The sequence below is a fragment of the Anabrus simplex genome, chromosome 1 (assembly GCF_040414725.1).
Source record: "Anabrus simplex isolate iqAnaSimp1 chromosome 1, ASM4041472v1, whole genome shotgun sequence".
Taxonomy (NCBI): Eukaryota; Metazoa; Arthropoda; class Insecta; order Orthoptera; family Tettigoniidae; genus Anabrus; species Anabrus simplex.
The window spans coordinates 1742041655-1742062915 of NC_090265.1; the positions used below are offsets into that span (position 1 = coordinate 1742041655).

General features: G+C 40.0%; 1 protein-coding gene across 1 annotated transcript in view; it reads left to right on the top strand.

The window, feature by feature from the left end:
* The first annotated feature begins 1066 nt into the window (after positions 1-1066).
* LOC136882542 (uncharacterized) overlaps positions 1067-21261 on the top strand; it is a 108245-nt gene continuing 88050 nt past the window's right edge. Inside the window, exon 1 of the mRNA XM_067155135.2 lies at positions 1067-1221. Coding sequence (XP_067011236.2) covers positions 1093-1221 — 129 coding nt within the window. The 5' untranslated portion in view covers positions 1067-1092. The remainder of the gene's footprint in view (positions 1222-21261) is intronic.

The window sequence follows — 21261 nt, forward strand, 5'->3', positions numbered from 1 at the left end:
TTCATTGGACCAGCTTGTCGTTGATTTCTTACCCCACAAATATCTGAATATCTTAGTGGTTAATCTACTATCTTGCATTCGATATAAATGTCCAAAAAACATAAGTCTCCGTTTCCTCATTTCATCTGATATATTTTCTATTTTTTGATATATTTCAGCATTACTTCCTAATTTCCAACCTTCTGCTGTGTTTTGTGGGCCTAATATTTTCCTCATGATTCTCCTTTCTAGTATTTCTAGTTTATCTAAATTATAGTTTAATGCCAGACATTCGCTTGCATATAGGCATTCTGGCTTCACTACTGTGTTGTAATGCTTTATTTTTGCATTTTTGGATAGGCATCTTTTGTTGTAGATATCTTTGGTGACAACATAAGCTCTCTCCATTTTATGTACCCTCTCCTCTACTGCAGATTTTTCTAAACCATTTTCTTGGATTATTTCTCCTAGATATTTGAATTTTTTACCCTCTCTGTTTGGCCAATATCTGTTTTCAGAAATTTTGGTGCATCCCAAATATTTGTTAAAAATTTTGTTTCTTCTGCAGAAATTCTTAAGCCAGTTCTGCTGGCGATTCTTTCCAAGATATTTACTTGGGTTATAGCAGATGTCACATTTTCAGAAAGTATTGAAAAGTCATCTGCAAATGCAAGACAATTTATGTCGATCCTTTTATTTTCTCTTCCTAACCTTATCGGTGAAATGTTGAGTTCAATAAGTTTTTCGTTCCAAATTCTCACTATTTTCTCTAGGACACAATTAAAAAGAATTGGGGATAGTCCGCCGCCTTATCGTACACTAGTTTTTATTTTATTATTATTATTATTATTATTATTATTATTATTATTATTATTATTATTATTATTATTATTATTATATTGATGATGGGATAAGAAGTTTACTCCACCCTGTTTTGAGTAAGGCTAGAGAATCATAACTCATTTGAGACGAGTCTGTTTCTTTGATGTTTGTTTACTGAAGTGGGCATCCATTCAAAGTGTCCAGGATGTTTTGAAGACGGATTCTCGGTAGTAAAGTAACCCCATGTGTATGTGACGTGTCTGTTGTTCCGCGGAGTGCTTGGTGGGGGCCATGGTCGGGCCAGCTGGAGGAGAGGCCAGGGCAGGCCGAGTAACCACACACTCACTCGCGAGCAGCACTGGCGAGTACACTCCAGCTGTCAGCATGGTGGAGCACGCGTCGAGCCGCGCACCCCTCAACGTGAGTATGTTTGTCTCTTCCTGACTTAACGACAGGTTGAAACGTTCTGCTTATCTCTGTTTCCCTACCTTGCAAAACGGCATCACGTCTAAACCGCTGGGTGGAATTTAACGAAATTTTGCACAATCATTCTTATAGGGAATTGTTTTATGACTAACTATGGTTTATTTCAATATATTAAGGGTAGCCATAACTTACATGTTGCGATTTTCAATTTTAACCTTAAAATCCGCTAGTTCTTTTTTCAAATCCCGTTATACTTTTGCATACGCCCCTTTCTTTCACGTTGTCACACAATATCGGCTTCAAAGTTCTTTCGGACTACCATTTCTATGATCTCGCTAGAATATATTTAACTTCTAGTAGGTCTTCCCTGTGTCTAAGAGGAGGCAGAAGTCTGAAGGAGTAACTTATATTCCACAGCAGTTTAAACCCTTAAATGCACAATTTATTATTTCTTTTAAATATGATAGTTTTCATTTCAAAAATAATAGTTTGTTACCAGAAAAAAATATTTTTAAAATTAATTTTTTAAATTAATATATTTTGATTTATTTGGATCAGTCAAAATGTTAAGAGGTTTGAATGTTTTACGCATCGGTATATTCAAAGCTTTACGATTACTCTAGCCCCCTAGCATTTCATAAGAGGCTATTGTTATTATTATTATTATTATTATTATTATTATTATTATTATTATTATTATTATTATTATTATTATTATTATTATTATTATTCTAGTTGCAAATCGAGGATTGTGGCGACGTTTAGTAAATTCTCAGAGGCTTGCAGACTGAACGCTGAAAGGCATAACAGTCTATAATGATAATGTATAATGTGTGTATGTTATTATTATTATTATTATTATTATTATTATTATTATTATTATTATTATTATTATTATCACCATCATCAAATACATCTCAACTGGGAAATATCCCGGTGGCAATGGTCACTTACAGTAGTGTAATAATAAAGATAAGTTAAAATATAATTACCCAACAACAACAACAACAACAACAAGCAATTCCATGGAGAGAAAATTTTACAAAAAATATTACTAGTTTATCATTCTAAATCCAGCATCGTCACATACAATTTCACACATAACTTAAGTATTTCTAGTGCTAAATACTACGGCTTACAGTACTATAGCTTGAGTTTTCTACTAGCTTAACAATGCAAGTGATAATAAAGTGAAATTATAAACATAATTGCCCAGCTATAATCACTACAAGAACAAGAGTACCACAAGCAATTCCGTAGAAAGACAATATTACAAGAAATACTATTATTTTAACATTCTAAATCCAGCATAATCATATAAAATTCACACACAACTTAAGTATTTCCACCCAAAGAATCTGTATTCGCGCCCTTCCCTTATAAGCCCATGATTGTATGCTTTTCTGGGTAACAGAGAAATTGTTCAAGTTAGTACGAAATTTTTATGTGTTGTAAAATTGTTTGCAGAAACTCTTGGAATGTCTTAAAATGTGATGGTGCTTTTACCACTGAATCACACCCTTACTAGAGAATAAACTGAGCTAAAATTTGGTATGGATATATCTCAGATACTTAGTTCAAATGCAGGCCTATTCGGAGTTTTCAATAATAACCGTTTCTCAAAAAGCCGGCTAGGTAGGTATGTACTGAACTTGCTATGGAAATTAATGGGCCAATGGTTAGTAGGATAACAAAAGATTCCTTTGTAACTCTAATAGTTCTTCAGTAAAATCACGCGTTCCAGAGTCTCTGAATCTAATCAACAATGTCATTACACTGACTGACAGTTGCCACTCTTATCCGCTAGATGACAGCACTGCTGAAATTTTACAAAACTCGTCAACGAATGGTATAGCAGCCAGCTGTGTGTACATTTTAATTCACTCATCCCGGGGTATAACCAGACAACTCACTTTCTTCAGTTATTTTAATATTTTTACAGTAACTTACTAAGGTCCATTCCCTCTGTCCCCTGCCACTAAAAAGATAAGTCATTTAGTCATAATAATGAAGAAATAGCCAAAACAATCACCGGTAAGAACCAATTAAGTTATCTTGTTAATATTCTGGCTTCAACCAGATAAGTCACTTTGTGTTGTGCGTAGTATATTTTCTGTTGTTATTGTAGTCATGGACATTATCATCTTGTAATTGAATTATTGGTGGTGAATTTACACAACTGCCTTTGTTAAGAGAACTGTTAAAAATCTTACTAGATAACAACACACAAATGTGACTTACACCACTTTGGTTTTGATTGGTCCACGTCAGATAATAATGCCTGGTCAATTAGAACAAGTCACTTTCTTTCACGATACAAAGCAGATACTTCATTAATATTTTGAATTAAACAAAATCAAACCAAAAATCATTATTTCCAAAGCTGTTTCATATAACAGCCGGCCCTGTGGTGTAGGGGTAGCGTGCCTTCCTGTTACCCGGAGGCCCCGGGTTCGATTCCCGGCCAGGTCAGGGATTTTTCTCTCGAATTGAGGGCTGGTTCGAGATCCACTCAGCCTACTTGATTAGAATTGAGGAGCTATTTGACGGTGAGATAGCGGCCCCGGTTACGAAAGCCCAGAATAACGGCCGAGAGAATGCGCCGTGCTTACCACACGGTCCCTCGTAATCTGCAGGCCTTCGGGCTGAGTAGCGGTCGCTGGGCAGGCCAAAGCACTTTAAAGAGCGTTAAGTGCTGTGGGGGGGGGGGGGTACTGCTTATCTACCTCAGACAACTGTGCAAAACTAGCAGAAAGAAGGTGTCACCATCCACTACTCTAGTAGGGACAATGAGGAGCTTTCAGAGACATTGTTGTTTTGTATCAACATGCCACTATAGTTTATAAAGTGATGTGCAATGTTGTAAGTTTGGTTTATTACTGACAATAGTAATGAACGGAACTTCGAAAAATAGTTTCCTTCGCGTTTTAATATCAAATTCTCCACTGTGCTTCCAAAATATATGTTTAATGGTGATTTTATGAAGAATGATTCCTTATAGTGCCTTTCTTAAATGGAAATACTCTACCCGAACGATCGAAATACCGGAGATGAACTGAACTAGATGTATTTAGAATCAAACTCGGTTCTCCCAGTTCCACGCTATATTTATTAATTCAGGTTCTGAAATAGTGTGTCTTGCAGGTTTCTTAAAGGTACATTTTACAAGAATATTATATTAGTATAACATAAACATTTACGCCTCGGTGGTTAGTGTCGTTCCCGTTCGTACGAGGGCCGGAACAGGGCCCACTCAGCCTTGGGAGTTCAATGAGTAGAGGTGGGTTCGATTCCCACCTCAGCCATCCTCGAAGTCGTTTTCCGTGGTTTCCCACTTCTCCTCCTGGCAAATGCCTGGATGGTACCTAACTTAAGGCCACGGCAGCTTCCTTCCCTCTTCCTTCCCTTTCAATCTTCCCATCCCCCACAAAGCCCCATTCAGCTTATCAGGTAAGGTCGCCTGGTGCTCCACGCCAGTTGTATCCCCGACCAAACGTTTCGCGCTCAAGAACATTGCCGTTGAGATGGTAGAGGTGGGATCCCTCACCGAGTCCGAGGGAAAATAATAATAATAAAATATAATAAACATATCATTTTCTAAAAATATAATCTTAAATATAACTAGATTTTCATCATCAATAGCATATTATTCTTCATATTCTTAAAAAAAGGGACCTGCATTGGGAGTGAAGAGAAACAAATGTGTGTGTGTAATTTTGAATCACGAGAAGTTTCTCCCGTACGTTCTCATCCACACAGCATTGCCAACTTACATAACGACGAGTTACAACATATCATGCTGCATTGTAATTACACGAGATTAAAAAAGGGAATTGAGAACTGAGATACGATCAGCTACATTTCTATTCTTCATTTACTGTGATGATTATTTATTTTCTGGACGATTGGAATTTTACTTCCTTATCAGCCAGACTGCGTGGCACAGATGGTCTAGCACCGGCCTTACGAGCCTAATTTGGCAGGTTCATTAGGCTTACAGCACAGCTCACAGATATTTGACGGTGTTGAAATATGCCAGTTTCTTAATCTCCGAAAACTGTAACGTGGTTAGTGGGACGTTTATTATTATTATTATTATTATTATTATTATTATTATTAGTATTACTATTATTATAATATCCGAGCCCATGGCTAAATGGTAAGCGTCCTGGGCTTCGGTCCAAGGAGACTGGTAATGTGGTGGTGGCGATTATTGTTTTAAGAGGAAGTACAACTAGGCAATCAACTTCTATATAATAATAATCAAAGAGAAAAATGGAATGGATCCGACACTCCGAAAAATGAAGGTATCGGCCAAAGAAAGACAAGGGTGACGAAGGGCATGGAAATGAAAGACTCTCTAGGACTCGAGTACTCTAATACCTTCTGGGTCGGAAGCGAAGAAGAGTTGACCAAAGGGAGTCCGATAGGATAAACGAAAGTGAGGGGCCTGGCACAAATAAGTGGAAGCAATGCCAGGAATAAGTTGAGGGCCCCGTGCTCATCAACCTACGCTCCCAAGTTAAGAGTCCCTAGGGCACCTTTTAGTTGCCTCTTAGGACAGGCAGGGGATACCATGGGTTGAGTGTTACTCTATCGCCCCCTCCGATAGGAGGATCCACGGTGACTCAGGGTGGATTCAGGTTAGCTTATCGGCTGGGTCGGCGGCCTCACCTGCTATGCTGAACAGGTGCCTTTTGGGGGATATGAGAAGATTGGAAGAGATAGACCAGGAAGACAGAAGGAAACGGCCGTGGCTTTAAGTTAGGTACAGTCCCGGCATTAGTGAGAAATCACGAAAAATCACTTGGAGGATGGCTGAGGTGAGAACCGAAACCCCTCTACTCAGTTGACCTCCCGAGGCTGAGTGGACCCCATTTCAGCCCTTGTACCACTTTTCAAATTTCGTGGCAGTGCCGGGAATCGAACCCGCACCTCCGGGAGTGGTAGCTAATCACAATAACCACCTGTAGAAGAACAGATGTTTTAAAATTCATTTACGAGACAGAACGTTAATAGACAAGAAAGGACAACACTATTTCAAAAACCATTCGTTTAGTAATCGTCCGACGGAGAAATGTAAATAAATGAAAAACCACACAATTCATGGGGATTTGAAGACGGGCCGCAGAAGCGTGAAGCGAAAGCCACTGCACTGTTCAACTTACCAGGCGCTAATAGGCACGTAAAGCACGTTGGAAACTTGGACCGTCATTTTCTGGGTAACGGTGCAGTGTCTACCGATAAGCCAAAACATTATTTCGACCCCTCTTTCGCTGAGTGAAGTTTCTGGCAGATCGGGTTCCCCTCGTTACATCCTGTCCAACTGAACATTATAGTTCACTTAGAAATAACACCCTACATGAATTCGGAGGGTTGTGTGTTCGTATCCCATTAGCGCCCGGTAGACCATTTCTTAACATCTTCTCGATGTGCGCTGTATGTAGAGTACTTAACAAGACCTAGTATGTTGAATATTTATTTCGAAAAGGTTGTTTCATTTCGATTTTTAAAATTCTCGTTTAGGGCCTTTAGAGACCGCGTCAGGCATTTCTGGAAGCCTTTTTTGCAGCCCAAAAACGTTGCATTCTTTCTCTGGCCTCTTGTCTTCTTCTTCTGTCGAGCTACTGTTCTGCCGATTCAGTCCCATGCTCTTGAGGTCTTTCTTTACTTCCTTGAAACATTTATTCGAAACTTTACGTTTGTTGTCCAACACATTAAAAATCTGCTTCGTTAGTCGTGTTGCATCCATCCTTCAGAACTTCAGCCCTCGTTTCCTCAGCCGTTCATTATCCCTATAGAGATCTTCTCTTCCTTGGAGTCTATACTGCCCATCTGTTATCTTAGGACCCATTATTTTGCGAAGGATCTTGAGCTCATACTTCTCTGTGTTTCTCAGTCCAGCCTTTCGTATCATTCGATTATTTCATTCCGATTATGGAATTCGAACCAAACTTTTTCTTTCTCTTACAATTTGCTTTACGTCGCACTGACACAGATAGGTCTTATGGCGACGATTGGACAGGGAAGGGCTGAGAGTGGGAAGGAAGCGACCGTGGCCTTGATTAAGGTACGCTCCCAGCATTTGCCTGGTGTGAGAGTGGGAAACCACGGAAAACCATCTTCAGGGCTGCTGACAGCGGAGTTCGAACCCACTGTCTCCTGAGTGCAAGCGAACAGCTACATGACCCAAACCACACAGCCACTCGCTCAGTAACCAAACTTCCTTAGAAATGAATTATGTTCAATAAATTATTTAAGTCAAGGTAAAAACGGATAGGGAATCTGCCATCTGGGCGGCTACCCTAAATGCAGACCATTGATTGATTGATTGATTGATTGATTGATTGATTGATTGATTGATTGGTTGATTGATTGATTGATTGAAGAACACTCTTTCGCAACCACTACAAGAAAACTTCTGATATTAAGAGGAGTGAATAACATTCTCGTTTTGTTTTAATTGTGGGGATATTGTGTTTTATAGAAAATCATTTCTTCCTTTCTTAATCTGTTTAGCCTCCAGGGTAGGTTTTTCCCTCGGACTCACCGAGGAATCGCACCTGTACCGCCTCAAGGGCAGTGTCCTGGAACATGAGACTTTGGATCGGGGGATTAAAATGAGAAGGAGCACCAGTATCTCGCCTAGGTGGCCTCACCTGCTATGCCTTGTAGAAGGATGGGAAGATTGGAAGGGACAGGCAGGGGGGAGGGAAGAAAGCGGCCATGGCCTTCAGTTAGGTACCATCCCGAAATTTGCCTTTAGGAGAAGTGGGAAACCACGGAAAACCACTTCGAGGATGGCTGAGGTGAGAATCGGACCCCCCTCTACTCAGTTGACCTCCCGAGGCTGAGTGGACCCCATTTCAAATTTCGTGGCAGAGCCGGGAATCGACCCGCGCCTCCGGGGGGTGGCAGCTAATCACGCTAACCCATTACACCACAGAGGCGACCTATGGAAAAATTATGGTCGGAAAATTGAAAAATAGGCTGATAAATAATTGCATCACACGCAGCATTCTGTTGTAATGTAAATATGGATCAAATTTCAAGAAAATCTCTGCAACAGTTACAAGGATGTTGAATATTTTCTTTAATGGACGTTCGCCGGTGTTTTGTGTTTTGTAATGTGGTATATAATTATTAGGAGTTTCCTTATGAGCTTGTTTAATCACCTTCACTGTGATAGCGTCTTCCTTCTCTCGCAATACGTCGTTTGACCATTCGCATTCCTTTCTTCCTTATATGGCGAAATGATCCCGGTAACAATTAACTTGAGGAAAGTAGGTTAGTCTCGTAATATCAAATGAGTGAGTAATTGAGAATGGAGTGCGTATAGAGGCCTTGAAGTTTACTTCCTCGATATGTTGATTGGCTCTAAACTTCATGGCCGACGGCTGCATACGCTAAGCTCTTATGAGTTGTGACATTTTATTACAAATGGACGTTTATTCGAAATTGTAATTGTTGATTTTATTGTTATGGGTTAATAATAGAAGCAAGCATTAGCATCCTGTGTGGATAACAGGTAGAGTGTCAGCCTCTGCATCCCAGGATTACGAGTTCAAGCCCGACAGAGGTAATCAGAGTTTTGAAATGCGGAATTTATTGTACCTCCGACACTCCATGTCGTACGATGTCAGTGTTCTGGTGTTTAGGCGACAAAACTAAATAAAACTGAGTTAGAGATTCGTTTCTCTGACATCTGGTGGCATATAGCCAGTGAGCCGGACTGAGACAATATTATTATTGTAATTGATACGGGAATATCGTGGGATGCACAGGTGTAAGAATGTGCCGAGTTGAATGGGCGGAAAAGGAAATGACCAGACCATAAGTTAAAGCACTAAAATTTGAAATTTTATTTCTTTTTCTAATTTAAAATTTGATAGATAGCAGATTTGGAACGAATAACAGTTACACAATGAACTCGTGAGCTCTGATAACAACAGCGGACTTCTTTTTCTTCTTCTACTTCTTCTTCTGTGAATCTGTCTTGAGACGGGTATCTTTTGCTAGTTGCTTTACGTCGCACCGACACAGATAGGTCTTATGGCGACGATGGGGGAGGAAAGGGCTGGGAGTGAGAAGGAAGTGGCCGTGGCCATAATTATGGTACAGCCCCAGCATTTGCCTGGTGTGAAAATGGTAAACCACGGAAAACCATTTTCAGGGCTGCCGACAGTGGGGTTCGAACCTACTATCTCCCGAATACTGGATACTGGCCGCACTTAAACGACTGCAGCTATCGAGCTCGGTTGGACAGGTATTAACTGGACATCCTCCATGATTCTCTGTCCTGAGCATCTTGCTTCAGTTGTTCATAGCTTCTCCCTTGTCTGACATCTATTAACATTCCAAAACTTCTTCTTCCTCTTCCTTTTCTTCCATCTATTTTTCCCTCCATCACCCTCTGTTGAAGACAATTTCTACGCAGTATGTGACCCAACAAGGATATTTTTCTCTTCCTTATCTTTTCATCAGGTTCTCTCCTACTGTTCTTAGCACTTCATCATTTCTCACTATAAGTCCAAAAATCAAGTACAAGAACTAGAGAGAATTTTCAAGACGATTATATACAAGGGATGAGCATTATACAGTAGCTCTGAACAGGTACACTATTTTATAAGAACTTGTTTGCTCCACTCACATACATCGTCTAGGAATTTGAGCTCTAAAAGTTAATATAGTCCAGCCTCTCAGAGGTACAAGTCCTTACAAGGTTATGTCTGACAAACTTCAACTAATGTATTTACGGTCACTTCTGCGCAACAGTTTTGTTACACGCTGGTCTATAAACAATTACAATGAGTGCCCATTCTAAATGATCTTAATGAAAAAAAGAAAGGGTTTAACGTGATCGGCCATGAAAAAAAGGCTAGAAGGCGAAACTCTTGCACTCCTTCTAGAAAAGCTCTTGAAACCCTAAGCAGGCGTATGGCCCGAAGTTGCAGAGGCTAAGCTTATTCTACAGAGAGGTGACTAAACGAGAAATATTAAATGTCAAAAGTGTGTTAAGAATTTATAGTTTTAGATAATTTTAGTCACCCCATACCAAGTTGAATGGGAATCAACAGAGGGTGATCACACTTTGTTCCCTTAGTTTACATGTTTCCTAGCAGGTATTCGAACAGAGTCCTCATAATTGCCGAAAATCTACATTTCAACCAAGAAATTAGAATTTTACATAAAATAAAAGAGGTATTGAAACCTTCGCCTTAAGCTATCTGCCTGGAGCTATCACCAATTATGAGTTTCTGTCGTTATCTAGTTTTGCTGGGCCTTCCAAACACCGACCTGAGGGCCCTGCCTCCGAATAACACGCCGCACTGGAGCGATGAAGGTGACAATACGGCCTTTTAGCGCCAAGTTTTTATAAGATTTCGAGGGGAAGTATCCAGAACTCTTTACAGATAGGCTGGATGCCTGTACACACCCCCAGTTCTAATTGGCTAGAGAACATATCCACAAAATTTCTAATTGGTTGCTAGATACGAGAGTTTGAGGGAGTCAGAAGTGTTGACAAACTTGACATAAGAACAAAACAATCTTCCCAAACTTAAGGTCTGCCACCTTTGAAAATTAACTTCCCCTTTAAGAATTAATTGTCCTAAATCCCACCAGATGGGGCACTTTGGCCGATAGTAGAGACATCTAACAGTTGCAACCCAAAGTATCTTGCCTCACATTAGGTGAAGTTCAATTAGATAGATGGCCTTACAGAAGGCGCGCAGTTTAACTGGACGGAGAAGGTGTGCCCCCGGTACAAATATTATTATTATTATTCATTCATTCATTCAACTTCGCTAATCGGCCAACTAGGGACCACGATAAGCCTCACTTTACATTCTGGCATTTGTTCGTCTTTCGCTTGATCCACATCGTCTTCATTAGCTCACTGTGTTTAGCACGACGTTCTTCTGTCCATTCAGCACCAGTTGCCCGTTTTTCGTCCCGGAAAGTCCCAAAAGTCTTGATGGCTGCTCTGAAAAGATTTCGGTCTTGTGCATCTTCTGCTTGTAGGCCCAGTTCTTTAAGATCTTTCTTGACATTAACGTACCATGGCATTGCCGTTTTTGGTTTTGCGTCAAATATACTGAAGATACGTTTCGTCCATCGAGAGTCGATCATCCGTCGTATATGACCGTAGAAGCGAACTCTGCCTTTACGCATTGTGTCCGTGATCTTCTCTATCTTAGGGTATACTTCTTGCCTGGATTTTCTAATGTAGATGCCATTTTTGTAGTTTGGACCAAGTATGGTGTGTAAGATCTTTCTTTCTTTCCTCTCTAAATCCGCAAGCAAACATTTCTCGGACAGGATAAGGCATTCAGATGCATACAGTGATACTGGTTTGATGACAGTGTTGTAGTGACGAATTTTTGTGTTCAGGGAAAAGCACTTTTTATTGTAAATGTTGCGGGTGGTTTGGAAAGTGACTTCCATTTTCTTGATTCTTGCTGCTATGGCCTCTTTGTCAAGTCCATTTTGCTGAATCCATTCCCCAAGGTATTTAAATTTACTAACACGGTTTATCGTTCCATATTTGGTGTTTAGTTGTGCCGTATCATCTTTGATATTTGACATTACTTCTGTCTTTTGAAAGGAAATTTGTAAACCTGTTTGTTCTGCTACTTCCTTCAACACATTGATCTGTTCTGTTGCACTTTCGAAATTTTCTGCCATAAGGGCTATATCATCAGCGAACGCTAAGCAATCTATTTCCACTCCATTTTTCTTTGTCCCAATCCTTACGGGTTTGTAAAGGTTTCTTTCTTTTAACGTCTTTCGCCACTCCTGTATTACCTTCTCAAGTACGCAGTTGAACAAAAGAGGTGACAGCCCATCTCCCTGTCGAACGCCTGTCTTGATCTCAAAGGGTTCAGAGAGACATCCTTGGAATTTTACTTTGGATTTGGTATTGGTTAGTGTTGCCCTTATTATCGCCAGCAGTTTCTTATTAACTCCCATTTCTGCAAGGATGTTAAACAACACATCACGGTCGATGGAGTCGTATGCTTTCCTGAAGTCTACAAATGTAGATACATAGGTTCGACCTCTCAGCATATGGTATCTTATTATGGTTTTTAGGTTAAGTATTTGTTCTGCACTTGATCGGCCTTTCCGAAAACCTGCTTGGTATTCCTCGAGTTTGTGCTCAATTTGCTGTTCCAGTCTTTCAAGGATGGATAGTGACAGGATCTTGTAGGCTACTGGCAGAAGAGAAATTCCACGGTAATTGTTCACATCTCTTATATTTCCTTTCTTGTGTAAAGGATGGATCAAGGCTAGCTTCCAGTCCTCTGGTAGTTGTTCTTTTTCCCATATATCTACAATGGTTTGGTGTAGGATGTCAATTGCTTCTTCCGGGGCATGTTTCCACAGTTCTGCAATCATGGAGTCTTCACCAGGAGCCTTGTTGTTTTTCAGTCTCTTTATGTGGCGTTTGATTTCATCGCGATTTGGTGGAGAAGATAGCAGGTTTTGGCTCACTGGTTTGTTTGTTTTGATGGGGTTGGCTGGTTTTTCACAGTTTAGAAGGTCGTTAAAATACTTAGCTAAGATTTTGCAGTTTTCTTCATTTGATGTTGCAAGAGTTCTATCTTTCCTTAGAAAGCAAAGGGAAGGTGCCTTGTATCCTTGTACCTTCTTTTTAAAATTTCTGAAGTATTCACGGGTCTCGCCTCTATGAAAGTCTTGCTCAATCTTGTCCAGTAGTTCCTTTTCATACTTGCGTTTCTCACTGCGTATTATTTTTGCTGTTTGTGCTTGTTGTGTTTTGTACATCTTCCAATCTTCTTCTTTTTTCGAGGTGTAATACTTTTTCCAGGCTTTCAGACGATCCCCTAAGGTCTTCTCGCAGTTATCGTTCCACCACGTGTGCTTCTTCCTCTTCTTGATTTCCGCCACTCCTTTTGCAGCTTGTATCATCTGCTTTCTTGTGCTGTTGAAGTCTTTTTCCACTGGTTGGGCAAGTTCTTTGAATTCCTTCTCTCTTTCTCTGAGCTTTTTTGTGTCAAAGCGAATTATGGTAGGTTCGTTCTTATTTTTGTTGAGAGGGATTGGCCGAAACTTGATTACTGATACATAGTGATCTGAGTCTATGTTTATTCCCTTTTTTACGGTAACGTTCATGATTTCCGGACTGTATCTTCGAGATATAGCAACATGGTCTATTTGGAATTCTCCTATTGTTTTGTTTGGGCATCTCCATGTCATCTGTTTTCTTGGTAAGTGACGAAAGTGTGTTGACATCAGTTGGAGGTTGTGGTTATCACATAGTTCAACGAGGCGTTCTCCATTCTTGTTGGTTCTTTTGTGTGCTGGGTAGAGCCCAACAACTTTCCTGTGTTTCCGTTCACGTCCTACCTGTGCATTAAAATCACCCAATAGAATCTTGACGTGGTGCTTTGGGATTTTCGCTAATCTGGCATCCAGGATGTTCCAGAATCTATCTGTGTTTTCCAGGTCTTTTTTGTTTTGTTCATTAGTTGGAGCATGTGCATTGACTAGCGTATATGTTTTATTTGCACAACGCAGGGATAGTAGGCATAACCTATCATTAACAGCTTCAAAATTTGAGACTGACCTAAGAATTCTGGTGTTGACAGCAAAAGCTGTACCGAAGATAGGGTTGTTTTTCATTACTCTCTTATGGGATCTGCTCTTGAAGAACCGATACCCTTCAGACTCTAACGTATCTTCGTCAGTGAAGCGAGTTTCTTGCAGAGCCATTACTGAGATTTTATTTTCGTGGAGGGCATTGGTCAGCTGTTTCATCTTACCAGTTTGTATTAAACTGTTTATGTTGAACGTTGCCAAAAAAGTCTTAGATATGGGTTTCAGCTTTCGTGACTGTTCAGGATTTCCAAGACGCTCCGACTCGTCTTTAGCATGATGTTGCATCCCCCCCAGAATCCGAACGGGATGCATGCGTCGCTTGTCGGCGACGGTGGATTTCTTTGAAAAGTTGCCACCTGGGGTATTAACTTCATGTCTTTGTTTTACCATCATGCTTGAGAAGCTTTAGCTTAGCTTGGAGCAAATTGCTCATTCTACATACAACCAAGGTTGTTAGCCCTGGAGGGCCTCAAGATGTTCTCCGGCTGTGGGCAGGCATTTCCTCCTTACCCGAATCGTTATGGTTTTCCCGCCAATACTCGGGTGGCTGATTGCAGTGGTTTCCCACTGGGCGATGGGTTCGCCACATCCCTACGCCATATTATTATTATTATTAGTATTATTATTATCATTATTTGCTAGTGGCTTTACGTCGCATCGACACAGATAGGTCTTATGGCGACGATGGGATGGGAAAGGCCTAGGAGTTGGAAGGAAGCGGCCGTGCCCTTAATTAAGGTACAGCCCCAGCATTTGCCTGGTGTGAAAATGGGAAACCACGGAAAACCATCTTCAGGGCTGCCGACAGTGGGATTCAAAACCAAAATCTCCGGGAAACAAGCTCACAGCCGCGCGCCCCTAACCGCTCGGCCAACTCGCCCGGTATTATTATTATTATTATTATTATTATTATTATTATTATTATTATTATTATTATTATTATTATTATTATTATTATTTTTCCAAATTTGGTCACTTATGGATCGCATAGAACTTACGGCTTCTTGCCCTTTCTTCTCTTCCCAAAACCTCTTCATTCTTTCGATTGTCATCTTTCACTCCTCTTCGGGAATAATCCGTTCGGGCCTCTGTTTTAGTGGTTTTCTTCAAATGATTTTAGACTGTCGACTCTTCTTCTGAACTCTCTTCTATTGTGGATCATGTTCAGCGTAATTCCAACTTCTTCAACATCCGCCTTGACCTCTTCTACCTACTTGGAGACGGCCTTTAACCCCATGATGTGTTTGAAGATCCTTTTGGTCAGTCATTTATCATCCATTCTTACTTGGTGTCCATAGAATTTCAGCCTTCGTTTCGGCATTGTGTCCGTGATCTTTTCAGTGTACTTGTAGAGCTCCTCCTTTCTCCTTTTCTTCCATGTCCCATCAGCACTCTTCTGTGTTCCCAGAATTTTCCTCATAATCTTCCTTTCCTTCTTCTCGAGTTCTTGCAACTCCCCCTTTTTAAAATGTATTTAATCGGGCGAGTTGGCCGTGCGGTCTGGGGCACGCGGCTGTGAGCTTGCATCCAGGAGATAGTGGGTTCGAATCCCATTGTTGGCAGCCCTAAAGATAGTTTTCCGTGGTTTCCCATTTTTTTGCTAGTTGCTTTACGTCGCACCGACTCAGATAGGTCTTATGGCGACGATGGGACAGGATAGGGCTAGGAGTGGGAAGGAATCGGCCGTGGCCTTAATTAAGGTACAGCCCCAGCATTTGCCTGGTGTGAAAATGGGAAACCACGGAAAACCATTTTCAGGGCTGCCGATAGTGGGGTTAGAACCTACTATCTCCCGAATACTGGATATTGGCCGCAATTAAGCGACTGCAGCTATCGAGCTCGGTGGTTTCCCATTTTCACACCAGGCAAATGCTGGGGCTGTACCTTAATCAAGGCCACGGCCGCTTCTTTCCAACTCCTAGGCCTTTCCTACCCCATCGTCGCCATAAGACCTCTCTGTGTCGGTGCGACGTAAAGCAGCTAGCAAAATGTATTTAAAACCAGGCACTCTGAAACGTACAATCCTTCCGGTTTTATTACTGGGTTTTAATGTCGTATTTTGCCCTTGTAGTTTATTGCCCGTTTGTTATACCTTTTTTGTGTTAGCTTGTAGGGCCAGATTATTTTTCTGGTCCCTTCCAATGCAACTGATAATGATTAATTTATTTGTATCTAACGAATAGTTTTCGTGAGACTTCTGTATGGAATTGGGAGTGGACAAGTGTAGGATTCAGTTCATCGAAAGGGGGAGAAAGACACTCGGGACCTATGGAACTACCACGAATGAAATAATTAGTTCTCTAGAGTGTAACGAGATGAGGTCTCTTTGATGAAAGATCCTTCTATACCAGGGGTTTCCAGTTTGTAACGGCTCGACGGCCAAATTGGTAATCTTAGTCATGTTCGCGGGTCGCACTTGAATAACAGGCCAAATTTCGTAAAATTCTACATATAGCAGGCCTACAAATGTACCATTATGAACAAATAATATGCATAATTCAATCGAAATAAAGGTTTGATCACTTTAATTACTTAGGTAAAGCATTATTTTACAATTGCATAAAAGAGTGAAATCTGGAGCCGGGCAGAGTGGCTCAGATGGTTGAGGCGCTGGCCTTCTGAAGTTGGCAGGTTCGATGTTAGATCACTCCTAAGGTGCTCAAATACGTCAGCCTCGTGTCGATTGTTTTACTGACACGTAAAAGAACTCCTGTGCGATAAAATTCCGGCACCTTGGCGTCTCCGAAAAACATCAAAAGTAGTTAGTGGGACGCAAAAACCAATCATTATTATGTGAAATTTGGATTTTAATTTTTTTAAATGAATAATAATCCATTCAGATCAAGTGAATTTTTAAAAAGAGGAAATAATATTACAGCATGAACATTTTTGAACTACTTGCAGAATATTATTTTGTAACTATTCTTCATATCATTTATTAAAATGCTCTCACGGGCCGCATTATATGGCTTCGCGGGGCACATGCGGCCCGCGGGTCGCCATTTGGAAACGCCTGTTCTATACTGTATGTCTCTCAGTCATGGCCATCACAGCCTGCACACTAGACTTGTAACATCGCGTGACGCAAATTATCAAGTTACACCAGCCATAAGACATATAAATAATATTAATAATAATAATAATAATAATAATAATAATAATAATAATAATAATAATAATAATAATACACCTGTGGGAGGGGGACGCAGACAAAGAATACACCCACGGTATCCCCTGCCTGTCAGAAGAGGCGACTAAAATGGGCGACCAAGGGATGATCCTTGAGACTACTTGTAATTAGTACCATCACGCCGGGAACACCACGGGTTGCTTTTACTTGCGCGTAGTACAACTATGTTACGTACACGATAGGTTTGTCATTAGCAGCGACAGTGTGTGCTTCCGGCTGGTTTTTACAATACCTGTGATTAGCGACACTATGGGTGAGCGACTCCATGAGTCTGCATTGCCTAGGATTAGTACCCACTATGTGAGGAACACCATGGGATAGTACGAGTCTCTGTGGTTTGTACACCTATGTTATGAACACCATAGGTTTGCGTTGCCTGTAAATGGCGCCGCAATGTGCGAAACACCATAGGTCTGTCTTACATGTGCGCATTTCATTACCTCTGAGTAGTACCATAATGTGTCGGATACCGCGAGTCTACGCTACTTTTGATTAGTACCGCAACATGACAAATACCATGGTTTTATTTTCCTTGCGATAAATACCATTATGAGGGGCCGATGACCTGGATTTTGCATCCCTTTAGACTACAAGTATCATCGATTCAGTATTGTGCTTTAGAAGCAGTTCCTTGTTCAGTAATACTATCGTTTAACGCTAGTTTCTGGGAATGTGGGGCATTGCGGGTCGGATCCACCGATTGTTTTCAATTCATATCCTTCCATTCATTCTTCGCCATTAGGTTTTGAATTCAGTTCAGTGGAAGATATTGTACTTTTAAATTACCGTATCATTATATTTCGTACCAGTAGGGGCTGATGACCTAGATGTTAGGCCTATTTAAACAATAAGCATCATCGTCATCAATAATAATAATAATTGATAACTTAGTAGTGTTGTCCAATAACAGACGGGAAACGATTGCATCCATTGAAAAACTCCATTAAATTCCATCCACTACAGGACTCCAGATCTCATACCAGAAAACTCACTACATCGAAGGATCTTTTCGGCACCTAGATGGACAACCAATGAAAACCCAATATGGTAAAATATCCCAAGTGTCTAAATTCAAGTACCTGGAAGAAATCATCCAACCTTCAGGAGTGAATCGTGAAGTAAACAAGTGGAGGATCTCTAAAGTACAAAGAGCATACAGGCTCACTTGCATCAAATATAATTAAAAACTCCATATCCTGAAATGTAAAATTAAGACATTATACTACTGTAATCAAGCCTGAGGCACTATATGTTTGGGGACAGTTCATTGATTAAAGATGCAGAAAAGCAAGAAAGAGAAGTCTTACAGAAATGTTTTGTACCAATCCGTAGAGGGGGAATCTGGATGATAAGGACATCTCATGACCTGTACCGTCCCTCAGAGAAATCTCAGGCACATTTAGGAAAAGACGTTTGAAACTTTATGGACACATTATCATAATGAATAATCAGGGATTTACCAAAAGAATTCTGAACCTTGCCCTATCAATGAAAGTAAAAAAGCAATTGGCAGCTCGAAGTTGGAAAATTTCTTCAGGAAATAGACATCACAGATGACATTTGTGTTAGAGAGATCTAAATTCAGAAAATTAGTCGACAATCACCGCTTTAAACATCATCCAAGCACTACCACCAACAAAACCTGGTCAGAATATCGCAAGAAAAGCCACAGCGAGAAGGTGAAGAGATTTTGGGAGAAGAAAAAGGTAACGACATCAGCTAAATAAATTTAATCGCGTTCCTTAGTTGGGCATAACGAAGATATAATAATAATAATAATAATAATAATAATAATAATAATAATAATGAAAAATCCTCAGTCCACGTTAAAATTCTCATGGCGAATATCATCTGAAGTCAAATGCAGAACTGTATCCTAGATTTGAAAATTTTTACTTTCTGTGACGAAGTACTATCTCAAGGTTTGCGATGTTCTTTCTCGAATGCTTACCACCGGATAATCACGCAAAATTCTTGATCTTTTCATGACTTTGGAATGCATCAATCCACGGGGTACTGCAATGAAGGAAGTGTATTCCCCATCCCTCAGAAGTGTATTCCAGGACTGTCTCTGAAATAACCAGTGGAAACCCCTCACAACGTATGAATATTTCTTAACTCGGATCTCAGAACGATGCGGCTTTCCAATCCTGTCGAAGAGTATGAGTTAACATTTATTAACAAATGGTAATCTATTCTTATAGTAAAAGGTACATCACGATACCATCTTTGTCTTCGACGCTGTTTGTTTTGTAATTATTTGCCCGATAGCACCTTCCAGTCCCGGCTAATGGATAAGAATCCACCTTCACTTCAAAGAGGACATTGATATATTGAGGGCCGGTGCTGTGCCACCCAATAACACTTGTACCTTTCACCTTGACACTGACACCACACTTTCGCTGCCCAAGCTGACCGCCAGTGCTGACCTTCAGTCCTGCGCATGTTCGTCATAGCAATTGAATTCAACCTCTTACGTCACTGGTCTACTATGTGCTGTAGAATCTTACCTCGACTCGATCGATTAAAACATTTAATCGATTATGAATCGAGTTCATAAATAACAACAGAAATGCTAGTCTTTTGATAAGAAGCCATACTGTGGTGGCTCCAAATATTTTGGGTGAACCTAAGCTTGAAGTAACTTACATGCTCATTTTCAGACAAATACCAAACAATTTGTTTCTAAACAATTAATTGCCTTTTCTCTTTTACCAAAAATATAATTATGCTACATTAAAAGCCTATGATATACATTTATTACTCATATGTTTGTGCTGTATCGTAAAGTGAATTCAGCTTGGTATCTCTGATGTGAACTCGTCAATGATGGCATTTGTTTACGTACGAAGTGGCAGCTTTTCTCTTTCCTAATTGAAATGACTGCTCAGGCGTTCTCCGGTCATAATCGTTCCCAAGTTTCAGATTGTCGAGAAACTTTGCTCTGCCATGACAGTAGTCAGAGCAAGAACTTGACACAGTTTTTAATAAATCTTTCGTTTCTTTGAAGCATCCTTTCATGTTGTTCAATTTTGAGAAAAACTGAAGTACACTGTCGCATATTTTTTATAAGAGAACACTTTCTATTTATGTGAGTAGTGATTTATTCATCTAGCGAAGTTGCAGAGGATTTTCTGAATTCATGAATAAATCTGGGGAAAGATTAGCAGCAGAAAGATCTCTTATTCGTTCCCCGCATAATAGTGTCTACCTCTAAAAATGTGAAAATACAGTGTTTCATTCGTATCATGGTCGTGCAATTTCTTCAAGGTCTCTATTACCATTTTTTCACCTTTTTTTAAAAGTTACGTTTATCCGAAATTTTAAAACCTGAGATTTTTGGATCGGGCTGGACACATCCAGCCCACCCACAGAAACTGCAACTAAAGTCATACTATTCAGTGTGACCTACTTAGAGTTTTAATAATAATAATAATAATAATAATAATAATAATAATAATAATAATAATAATAATAATAATAATAATAATAATAATAATAACCGGCCGAGTTGGCAGTGTGGTTAGGAGCGCGCAGCTGTGAGTTTGCATTCGGAAGATAGTGGATTTGTACCCCACTGTCGACAGCCCTGAAGATGTTTTTCCGTGGCTTCCCATTTTCACACCAGGCAAATGCTGGGGCTTTACTTTAATTAAGGCCACGGCCACTTCCTTCCCACCCCTAGCCCTTTCATATCCCATCGTCACCATAAGACCTGTCTGTGTCAGAGCGACGTAAAGCAAATGGAAAAAAATCCACTTTTCAGATAAATTTAGGCATCCTAGCGTGTCTTAAAATTGATAGTATTTGAAGCCACATTGAACATTTATTATTATTATTATTATTATTATTATTATTACTATAATGCTGCCTTTTTTCTATGGCTCACAGTATCCGAGAGGCAATAACAGGATTGCCATGTCACAATTTTCAAATATACGAAGTTCTTTCAGAAAAAATTCGGACTTTTGATCAAAATGCAGGACAAAGAGTCTGGGCTAATATTCAGAAGCTAACTCTGTTTAATGCACAGAATTTTAGGATTGATTATGGCAAACTCTGTGAAATACTAATGTTCTAATCTTGACTGAATTTTCCTCTCCGTGGAATATTTAGACGATAAAAGCCCATTAAAAACGAATTGCTATCAGCCCTGTGTCTGTTTAATACTGCACTGCACTGTTTTTATTATTATTATTATTATTATTATTATTATTATTATT